The sequence below is a fragment of the Papio anubis genome, chromosome 7 (assembly GCF_008728515.1).
Source record: "Papio anubis isolate 15944 chromosome 7, Panubis1.0, whole genome shotgun sequence".
Taxonomy (NCBI): Eukaryota; Metazoa; Chordata; class Mammalia; order Primates; family Cercopithecidae; genus Papio; species Papio anubis.
Window position 1 is genome coordinate 85387719 of NC_044982.1, and position 9646 is coordinate 85397364.

The following is a 9646-nucleotide window of genomic DNA, read 5'->3' on the forward strand; positions in this document are numbered from 1 at the left end:
CGGGGAGTGGGAGTCACGTTTTAAAGAGATCCAGAAAACTGTTGTGTGTCTACTCCTCCTCAATTCCCATGTGCATTGATTTTATTTGGTGGCGATGTGAGATGTTGGGCTTGCACTGAGGATCCCTGAGCCTGCAGGCCATTGGGGAAAGAGACTTCCTGAAGCCTCATTTTTCTTACTTGTAAATGGGGACTAATTTTATTATAGAGGGTTATTGGAAAGATTATAAACTATTAGATAGGTGAACAGGCATTCAGTAAATATTGAATAAATCTGAGTATACTACTTACTAGTTTGTAGTCTAGACTACAATCGCCTGGAAGGAAGGTACCACTTCTCTCTCATCCCTCACAGCGCTGAGCCCAGTGCCTGGCACTTAGTAAGCACTCAGTAAATATTTGTTGTATTGAAGAGCCATTAAAGTGACTTGAGGGATGGAAAATAGAATTCGAGAGGAAGGAGCAGGAATTGTTTATCAAGAACGGAAAGGACCGAAGAGTAACTTTAATAATGTTTCTTATACGGCCGACATTAACTATCTCTATAATCGCCCCTCCTCCTCCCCCAAAAGAGAGACAGAAATTGTAAGGGAGAGGCTTTGAGATAAAACCCCAGGAAGAACTTCCCGAGTCTGTGCATGTTGGGGCAGAAAGAGCGGCAGAGCCAACTCCTTCCCTGGTATGTCCGGGTTTAGGGAGGGAGGGGCAGTGCTGCTTGGAGGCTGGGGGAAGGACGAGATGACCTTTCAAAATCTCTTCCAGTCTCCTGTTGGAATCCTCTGTGCGCCCCACCCCCGCTCCCTCCCTTACTCCCTCCGACAGCGCCCCCCGTCTCCAAACCGCCCGCACCCCGCCCCTGGCGGCCGCCTCTCGCGGCTCCCGGGGTCCCCAGCTCCCTGTCCCCGGAGCCAGAGCCCGGCTCCCGCGCGGCTCCCAGCCCCGCCGCGCCGCCCCCCGCATGCTAATGGCCGGGCCGCCTCCCGCCGCACACAATGCGGGCCAGGCTGGGGTGGGGGGACTGGGAGGGGGTGGGGGCCGTCAGGCAGCCAGCCCGCGCACTCCTGGCCCTAATGTAACGCTGGGACGCCCGCGCCGGCCCGCCGCCCGCCGCCGCCGAGCGCCGCCGCCCGCCCGCCGCCACCCGCCCGGTCAGCCAGGCAGCCGCCTCCCACTCCCGGGCTCCTCTGCCCACCTGGAGCCCCTGCTCCCCGGCCCCTCCCAGGCCCGGCCTGGGGCGCGCCCGGCTCCGGGAGCAGGCAGGCGTGGGGCGGGAGGTGGCGCTGGCCTGGCCCTGGGCAAAACTCCCGCCCAGAGCCCCTGGGGTGGCGGCCTCGGAAGCCTGGAGAGCTGGGGGGCCCCAAGGAAGGGGGGGCCAGGTAGAGGAGCTGGGGGAGCAGACACCAAAGGGAAGGGCCAACGGGGGGGATGTGGCGGGGGAGGTGGCGGGTGTCTTTGTAGGGGCCCGAAGGCAGGGCGCGAGGGGCCTGGGGGTGAGGGGCGGCAGAGCCGCGAGCCTGAGTGGATGTGCACCCCTCAACCCCCGGCCCAGGTAGGGCTGGTGGGGGAGGGGGAAGGAGCCCAAACTCTCCGGGAGCACGGGGTGGCGGGGGAGGGGAGAGGATGGGGGGTGCTTCCCTCTTTGCGTCCCAAACAAAGTGTCACAAAGAGCTCGGCCCGCGGCAGCAGCGGAGGCGGCTGTAACTCAGCTTTTGTTCTCCTGGCCGGGGGTAGCTGAGCCTTGGCCTCCCTATCTCCCAACCCTGCCCCCCATCATCCTTCTGGCTTATCTTCCTGGGGAGGGGTCTGAGGTGCTGCTGGAAAAACCTCTCGGGCAGGATTGCAGGTCCTACCCTACTTAGCAATCTATTTCTGGGAGGGGGATTTTCCCAGAGGCTCCCTTGGTCACCCCTACGTCCCAGTCTGAGGACTGAGGCTCACGTGGGTGCTAATACTGACTTTTCTAGGGTCAGCTCTACTTAAGGGGACTTAGGGCTGTCTACATGACCCCCGTTCCCAAACCCAGGTCCTCCAGAACTTTCAAAATCAAAATCGGGGTTGCGTTAGGACATGCCTCTGGGATAAGATTCCCCATGGTGGGATGGCAGCAGGTGAGCAGGTGTGCCTTCCTCTTGCTTCCTGCTGTACCTTTGGAGTCCATGGCTGAGGTTCCATGTCTCCAACTCAGGAGAGTGAGGACACAGGGAAGGAGGCTTTACCAAGAACTCAGTCTAAAAAGGCTGGCGAGCTGCAGAGTGGAGTGGGTTTGGAGGAGCTATCTGAGCAGTGAGGTTCAGAGGGCCATGGAGAGGAGACCATAAAAGTGAACTACTGGTGTGTGTGTGTGATCAAGGTAGTCTTGACTGTAGACCGCCCTAGAAGCTCCCTTTGCTTTTAACCCCATCTAGTGCAGTGGTAATTATAATTGTTAGCAGATTCGGGAGGTGTAGGATTCTCAAGAGGGAAAACTGTTGTGTTAGAGGTGACCAGAGGCAGTTACAACTGGACCCCAGAAGTCCTGAACCCTTGCTCCTTACACTTTGACCCTAAAAACTTTTGAATCACAAGACTTGAGGGACAGTCTTTGTGTTCCATTTAGCAAATACTTCTATGTACCTGTCCTTGTTGTTTCTAAGTCTTTTCACCAACCATTCCATCCTTCTCTACTGAGTAAGGTTTAGTGATCCACACCCACTTCCCTACCAGCTGCCCCAGCATGTAAGGATAATTGGCCTGTTGCTTTCGAAAGGTTTCTGATACCTATCCCTGGCCCTTCATCCTTACAGAATCCAAATAAGGGCAAGATAACCCCTGATTCCCAGTGGGGGTGGAAAGTAGGTCAGTGCTGCTGTCTGGCCAAGTCTCGGGATGGTGTTTAAGGCCTGACTATAGAAAACTCTGTGATTATTGTCCAGGGCAATATATGCATGACCTCGGTTCCAAGGCAGTTCATAGTATCCCAGTCCCTGTCAGTTCTTTCCCCTACTGAGAAAAAAATCATGGGATCAGGTATCTGGAACCTGGTTTGATATGGAGATGATTCAGGAGATCTTGATTGGGCCTAGGAAGGTATCTCAGTGAGTTTTGTTGATTTTAGGCCACCTTCTGGGGAAACTTTCCCTGCTGGGGAATTCAGCTTCAGTTTGGGCCTTCTTGTATATCACTCTATTTCTGTTCTGGAAACTGCTATGTGCAAAGTGGTTTATTGTTGTTTTGTTTTGGGATAGGAAGCTTTGCCCTCTTCCCACTCTTCTTGCCTCAGATATGAGGCCAGCTTCCTATGAGATTTTGCTGGCTATCCTACAGACAGTTTTATGGGCCCTAGAATCTTCTCAGAATGAGAGTATGTGCCCATAGGTTAGTCAGCTATGACCATGCAGTATTCCCAGCCCCCCCGCCTCCACCATCTGCTTCCTCTGAATATACCAGATTGGCTGTACACCAGGATGTTCCGGGAATCCCCAGGAGAGCAACAGAATGTGATGGACCCAAATATGATGCCTCAGTAACTCATTCCAGGATGTACAAACTGTAACTGTCAGGATGCTCCTTATAGCTAATTAAAATTCTTCTAGTTACATCTATTTTCTATTAGCTCTTTCTATTTTCAGTGACATCTAAAAGGCCAAAATAATCCCTCTGGTACCACTGGGTTTTTTTCTATGGTTTTCAGATAGGAACGAAAAAAAAATGCTCTAGCTTTTCTGTGTTGTATCTGTGACGCTAAAATGGCAAAGAGCCCCTCTAGCACCTCATAGCTCTATCTATGGTACTGAGGTGGCCCAAGTGGCTTCTGTGGTAGCCCACTGCACTCTCCATGGTACTGAAGGGATGACCATTTGTTTTAACATCTCTCTGGGGTCCAAAAGAGTTCTATGACTTAGAACCACAAACTTTTTTTGAGCAGGAAGGGACTAACAATATAAATTAGTCCAATCCCCTTATTTTACTGATGAGTAAACTGGGAGGTTAAGTGATTTAGTAAGGGTTGTAGGGTTATCAATGTTCAGACTAGGCCTACAATAGCCTTGTACCCCTCAGTCCTATTCTAATTCACCTTCTGTGGCACTATTCAATAAGCCTAGCTAGGCTCTTAGTCCCAGGAAAGGATCCAGAGGATGAGAGTGGGTGCCCTAATTTGAAGCTACAGAAATACACATATTAAGTGATAGTGGAGGTCGTCTGGTGACCCTTGGACAAGGACACTTTGTTAATTATAATAACTGCTAATAATAATCCTATAGCCCAGATTCCACATGTAACAGGTACCTGCCCCTTCATGGAGTTTTACCACATCCACTAAATGTCAAAAATTAAAGAAGCCTTGGACCTCCAGAGCCTTTTCTCTCTGCTGACAGGCAGGTTGACTCCTGGCCCAGTTCTTTTCTATTAAAGATCCTTAGGCAAAGTAGTGCTTGCATCTTTTTCTTTCTCAGTAACCCATTTCAGTTTCGTGATGCCTATTGTAAGGAAGTTCTTTATATCTCAAATATTCTTTCTTAGACAAAAAAAAAATATGGTTAGGCCCACATTCATTTAGCCTTGACCAGATACCGTTCTCTGTATGAGGCAGAAAGGTAGACTAGATGACTCCTGGTCATCTTCCCAGGCCTATTTCCATGAATCTTGATTCTGGGGTTTCTTCTAAGTCCTCATGCTAAACTCCTCTGCAGCTTAGGATCAGCACCCCCCACCGCCCCCCCCATCCTCTTCCTCTCAATGATCTCCTTCCCCAGCACTGGAGCTCTGCAAGTCCCAGGCCTAGGGAATTTTAGCCTGGAGAATTTTAACCCCTTCCTGCTCAGAGCATGTGCTGAGTCCCTATCTGTGCAGATGGCCCAGCCCCGCCCCCCGTCCCTCACTCCAGCCTCTTGAGCTCAGAGCCAGTGTAATCCTCCTCTTGTGTGAGGGAGCCTCTCCCCTGCAGAGAGGAGGAAAGCCTGCCTCGGAACAGCCCTGGACAAAGGGGCTCAGATGCCCCATCATACTGCAGGCTCCAAGGTTTGAAACAAGGGGATGAATCCTATACGGTATTTGCAGTTTTTAGCCCCTTCCCCAGGCTAGCTGTGCCCCTTAACTTCCACTCCTCCCCCAACTCTCTCTTCATTCCCTCTCCCTCTGGCTCCCTCCCCCTCATGCCCCTCCCCCTCTGTCTGTCTTCAGACTCTGCTGCTGGGAGGTGTTTCTCTCCCATGCATGAATGAGTCTCTGTAATGAATGGAAATGAATGGATCAGGAATCCAGGCGGAGGGAGGGAGAATGAGGGGGGAAAGACAGAAAGACAGGGTAAGGGCAGAAGGAAGCACTGTGGAACCTGGAAGGATGTTTGGCTGGCTGGTCAGTTAGGGGTCTCAGAGCAACTGATCCCATTTGGATAACTGGGGAGCATGGCAAGCCCACCCCATTTGCTCACCACACTGCATAGCCCAACCTACATGGGAGAGGGGCATACTGTGATGGTCTTCCCCACCGCCAGGGGGTGGGGTGGTAGTTGTGGTTGTTCTGGACCATGCATTTAAAATGTAGAATTTCGGGAAGAAATCTGGATTATTTGGGAGGCTTGTAGGCTTGGCAAATCAAGAGGTACAGTTTTTGAGTACAGCAGCCCCTTCATGCCTCAAGATGCAAGTAGGGAGAAGGGATTGGTTTTGGGAATACAAAGTGCTGAGAGTCTGGGGGTAGGGAGTGACTTTACTGCTGAAAACTAGGGCTCATCTCTTCCTCCAAATCTGTCTCTCTTGCTTTAGCTCCACAGCACCTGTTGCCTTCATTAGCAGCTTTTCCTCCTCTTCCCTGCACTCCCCAGAACCAAAGAATGTGAAGGGGGTCCATGGAGGTGAGTGAAGCTCTGGCTTCAACCTACAAGTACCTACAACTGTATACTCCTTCTCCTGCCTACCTCTCTCTCTCTTTGACCTCCCATTATTAGAAGTTAACTCCTTGGTCCTGACATCTCGATTCCCATACACCCCACCCCCAACTTCCCGAGGTGAGTAGCACGTGTGTTCCTAGTTCAGGCCCCAGTCCACCTTCCCTCGTGTTGTCCTGGCCCTCGAGGTGACGCCCTTTCTTCCTTTACAGCTCTACCTTCACCCTTTGCTCTACGCAGATCTTTCTCCACAGGGCTCACGTCCCCGCGCCCCGAGCGGCCACTTAGCGCCGTCGCCGCCGGCTTTCGACGGCGAGCTGGATTTGCAGCGATACTCCAACGGGCCAGCCGTGAGTGCAGGGTCGCCCGGGATGGGAGCGGTGAGCTGGTCTGAGAGTCGTGCAGGCGAACGGCGCTTCCCCTGCCCTGTATGCGGGAAGCGCTTCCGCTTCAACTCTATCCTGGCTTTGCACCTGCGGGCGCACCCAGGCGCCCAGGCCTTCCAGTGCCCACACTGCGGCCACCGCGCGGCGCAGCGGGCTCTGCTGCGCTCGCACCTGCGCACACACCAGCCCGAGCGCCCACGTAGTCCTGCTGCACGCCTGTTGCTGGAGTTGGAAGAGCGCGCGCTACTACGCGAGGCTCGACTGGGGAGAGCCCGAAGCTCAGGGGGCATGCAGGCCACCGCTGCCACTGAGGGCTTGGCGCGGCCCCAGGCTCCTTCATCGTCCGCCTTCCGTTGCCCCTACTGCAAAGGCAAGTTTCGCACCTCGGCGGAGCGCGAACGCCACCTGCACATCCTGCACAGGCCCTGGAAGTGCGGCCTGTGCAGTTTCGGCTCCAGCCAGGAGGAGGAGCTGCTGCACCACAGCCTGACGGCCCACGGGGCTGAGCCTTCTGGAGTGGCTACCACTGCTGCGCCTCAGCTCCTAGCCTCCTCAGCCTCCTTTCAGCTCCTCAGCCTCAGCCTCTCAGCCCCAGCCTCCTGCACTCCTGCCTGAAACTGACTAGTCCCGGAGCCGGAGCCCGAGCCCGAACGTGAGGCAACCCCGACCCCAGCTCCTGTCGCTCCCGAGGAGCCCCCAGCACCTCCGGAGTTCGGCCTGCTGGGCAGCGGCTGAGCCTGCCAGTCTTGGTTTCTCAAGGGCCACATATGTAGCACAAGGTCTCCTTCTGATCAAGGCGGTAGTCCAAAAGGCCGCTGCTTCAAGGAGCCCTGGTTCCTTAAGAACCACATGAAGGTGCACGCCAGCAAGCTGGGCCCACTGCGTGCCCCGGGGCCTGGCTCCGGGCCTGCCCGGGCCCCGCAGCCTCCTGACCTTGGCCTGCTGGCCTATGAGCCGTTGGGCCCAGCGCTCCTCTTGGCCCCGGCGCCCACCCCGGCCGAGCGCCGTGAGCCCCCGAGCCTCTTGGGCTACCTGAGCCTGCGGGCTGGCGAGGGCCGGCCCAACGGCGAGGGTGCTGAGCCCGGGCCCGGCCGCAGCTTCGGAGGCTTCCGCCCGCTGTCCTCTCCTCTCCCGGCCCGGGCTCGCCGGCACCGTGCGGAGGAGCCGGAGGAAGAAGAGGAGGTGGTGGAGGCCGAGGAGGAGACCTGGGCCCGGGGCAGGTCGCTGGGCCCTCTGGCTTCCCTGCATCCGCGCCCGGGTGAGGGACCGGGGCACTCTGCCCCTTCTGCTGGGGCCCCGGCAAGATCGACCACCACGCAGGGTATGTAGGGACCCTCCGCTCTCCGGGTACGCCGCGTCCTCCTCTGACTCTTACGCCGCCACTCCCCCATAGCTTCCTTTTTAAAATAACTTATCTTTAATTTCTTCTGAGTTTTTTTGTTTTGTTTTGTTTTTTCTGGAGGCTTTGCCATCATTTGAGAACACTTGACTCTTTAGTCACAACAAATCTAACCCCTCAGACTTTTGTTTCCTTCTGGACTCCGAGGGGAAGCAGCCCTATGGGGTGGGTGTGGGGTGGGTATGGGGTGGGTGCACGGGACCTGGACAGAGTGTAGGCCCCCGCTGACTTCCTATTAATATATGTGTTGCAGAAGAGAATGGGCTGTTGGTTGGAGGGACCCGGCCTGAAGGGGGCCGGGGCGCCACCGGCAAGGATTGTCCCTTCTGCGGAAAATCTTTCCGCTCAGCACATCACCTCAAAGTGCATCTGCGAGTGCACACAGGTGAGGGAGGCAGCTTCCGGCGTGGAGAGGCGACTGGGGGGCGAGCAGAAAGGCGAGGGCTACCGAAACACCGGGAGGTGAAGTTTGTTCCAAAGCCTTCAGTTTGGCTGGATGAGATCACTTGGGAAATGCTTCTTTATTAAATCAAAGTGGGTGGGAGACGCAGTGCCCTTTCTTGGTTCTGAGAATGAGGTCTCTAAATTGGGCGAAATTCGGGTGGGTGCGTGCAGTGATCGTGACCCCGTAACCCTTTTGCACCCACTTTCTCCAGGCGAGCGGCCCTACAAGTGTCCGCACTGTGACTACGCGGGCACCCAGTCCGGCTCGCTCAAGTATCACCTACAGCGCCACCACCGGGAGCAGAGGAGCGGGGCCGGCCCCGGGCCACCCCCGGAACCACCGCCTCCTTCCCAGCGGGGTTCAGCCCCGCAATCTGGAGCCAAGCCGTCTCCACAGCCTGCGACCTGGGTGGAGGGTGCCTCAAGCCCCCGGCCTCCTTCTAGCGGTGCTGGGCCGGGGTCCCGTCGGAAGCCCGCCAGCCCTGGGAGGACCCTGCGCAACGGGCGAGGTGGTGAGGCCGAACCCCTGGACCTGTCCTTGCGGGCAGGGCCGGGAGGCGAGGCCGGGCCGGGGGGTGCCCTCCACCGCTGCCTCTTCTGCCCTTTCGCCACTGGAGCCCCAGAGCTCATGGCCTTGCACCTTCAAGTGCACCACAGCCGCCGGGCTAGGGGCCGCCGGCCACCCCAGGCTGACGCGTCCTCGCCCTATGCCCGAGTACCATCAGGAGAGACTCCTCCCAGTCCTTCTCAGGAAGGGGAGGAGGGCTCCGGGCTGTCCAGACCCGGAGAGGCAGGGCTAGGGGGGCAAGAACGGTAGTGAGCCCTCAGGGGCGATTAGCTTAGTGAGCTTACCCCGCCGGAGCGGGGGAGCGCTAGAGGTAGTTGGGTAGAGAAGCCAGCAGGGGGCAGCGTGGGACCCATATCCCAGCCCCAGGCGGACCAGAGGTGGAAGGGGCGGCGGGCGTAGGAGGGTGGGCTGGCGGTACCCACCCAGCCCAAGGGAGTCACAGTGCCTTAGAAGTGGCAGAGGTGAGGGTCAAAGAACGGGGTCCCTGGGCTGGCAGAGAGGGTTTGTGTCCCTGTTGAGGAGCCACTCTGCCAGTCTTTGCTGGTCCATAGGCGTGAGAGTTTATTTTTGTACAAGGGGTGAGGGTGGGGAGCACTGTACCCTTCTAGCCCCATCAGGGGCTCTGTAGACGTCGCTATTTTTGGTACGATTCCTGTCATCCCTGTTGCAGAGTCGTGTCCCCAATAAACAGGTGTCGTGAGGCACAGGGCCCTGTGTCTGTCTGCCTACCTATGTCCTGCTCCTCTCTTTGGGCCCTTCTGTCAGGAAATAGTCACCTCTTCAGACATTTAGTTATCACCCAAAGAGTTTGATAAGAAATGCGGAATATTAGGTTTCACCCCCAGGTTTCAATGCAGCAGCTCTGATGGGGTCCAAGAATCAGCATTTAACAAATAGCCAATCAAGTTCTCACCTACTGTGGCCTGAGGGCCTCATTTTGAGAACTGCTGGACTGTGCTGCATCCCAGTTTGTCTGTGACCAGT

At 56.2% G+C, this 9646-nt stretch overlaps 1 protein-coding gene across 1 annotated transcript; it reads left to right on the top strand.

Moving 5' to 3' along the window:
• Nucleotides 1-1597: 1597 nt before the first annotated feature.
• ZNF219 (zinc finger protein 219) lies at nucleotides 1598-9367 on the top strand. The gene is given in 6 exon segments (XM_031668268.1): nucleotides 1598-5832; nucleotides 6120-6788; nucleotides 6790-6852; nucleotides 6885-7572; nucleotides 7904-8035; nucleotides 8307-9367. Coding segments are annotated over 6 exon segments (2163 nt in total). The 5' UTR covers nucleotides 1598-5826; the 3' UTR covers nucleotides 8912-9367.
• Nucleotides 9368-9646: the final 279 nt, after the last annotated feature.